Source organism: Corvus kubaryi, unplaced genomic scaffold, assembly GCF_017639235.1.
Source record: "Corvus kubaryi isolate FWS band 111438036 unplaced genomic scaffold, C.kubaryi_AGA036_p1.0 37034, whole genome shotgun sequence".
In the NCBI taxonomy this organism is placed as follows: domain Eukaryota; kingdom Metazoa; phylum Chordata; class Aves; order Passeriformes; family Corvidae; genus Corvus; species Corvus kubaryi.
Genome location: NW_024581014.1, coordinates 17944 through 18456, shown reverse-complemented (window position 1 = coordinate 18456; position 513 = coordinate 17944). Strand labels below are relative to the sequence as shown.

The 513-nt window shown below is 71.3% G+C and overlaps 1 protein-coding gene across 1 annotated transcript in view; it reads right to left on the bottom strand.

The window, feature by feature from the left end:
- Positions 1 to 513, bottom strand: part of LOC121660988 (solute carrier family 22 member 6-like) — a 4302-nt gene that overhangs the window by 1008 nt on the left and 2781 nt on the right. The window contains exon 4 of the mRNA XM_042020627.1: positions 239 to 393. Coding sequence (XP_041876561.1) covers positions 239 to 393 — 155 coding nt within the window. The remainder of the gene's footprint in view (positions 1 to 238; positions 394 to 513) is intronic.

Genomic DNA, 513 nt, shown 5'->3' with positions numbered 1-513 from the left:
GGTCAGTGGGATGGGGTCAGGTTGGGTCAGTGGGATGGGGTCAGTGGAATGGGGTCAGTGGGATGGGGTCAGTGGGGTGGGGTCAGTGGGGTTGGGGCCAGGACCCCCCATGGGTCAGTGGGTTTGGGGGTGGATGTGTGGGTCCCTCCCTGGCATGGGGGTCCCACCCCTCCGCAGGGGTCCCCTCCCTCCTGGGGGTCCCTCCCGTGGGATGGGGGTGCCCGGGGGGGCGGCTCACACAGGGAGGCGGAGTTGAGGGACACCCCGGCCATGGCCAGCCCGGTGAGGAAGCGGCACAGGCAGTAGACGAGGAGGGAGGGGGCGGCGGCCGTGCCCACCCCCGTCGCCCCCAGCTGCAGGTAACACCAGGTGAGCAGCGCCCGGCGCCCGAACCTGCGGGGACACGGCACTGGGAGCACTGGGAGCACTGGGATGGGGGACACGGGGTGCTGGGAGCACTGGGAGCGCTGGGATGGGAGACACGGGGTGCTGGGAGCACTGGGAGTGCTGGGA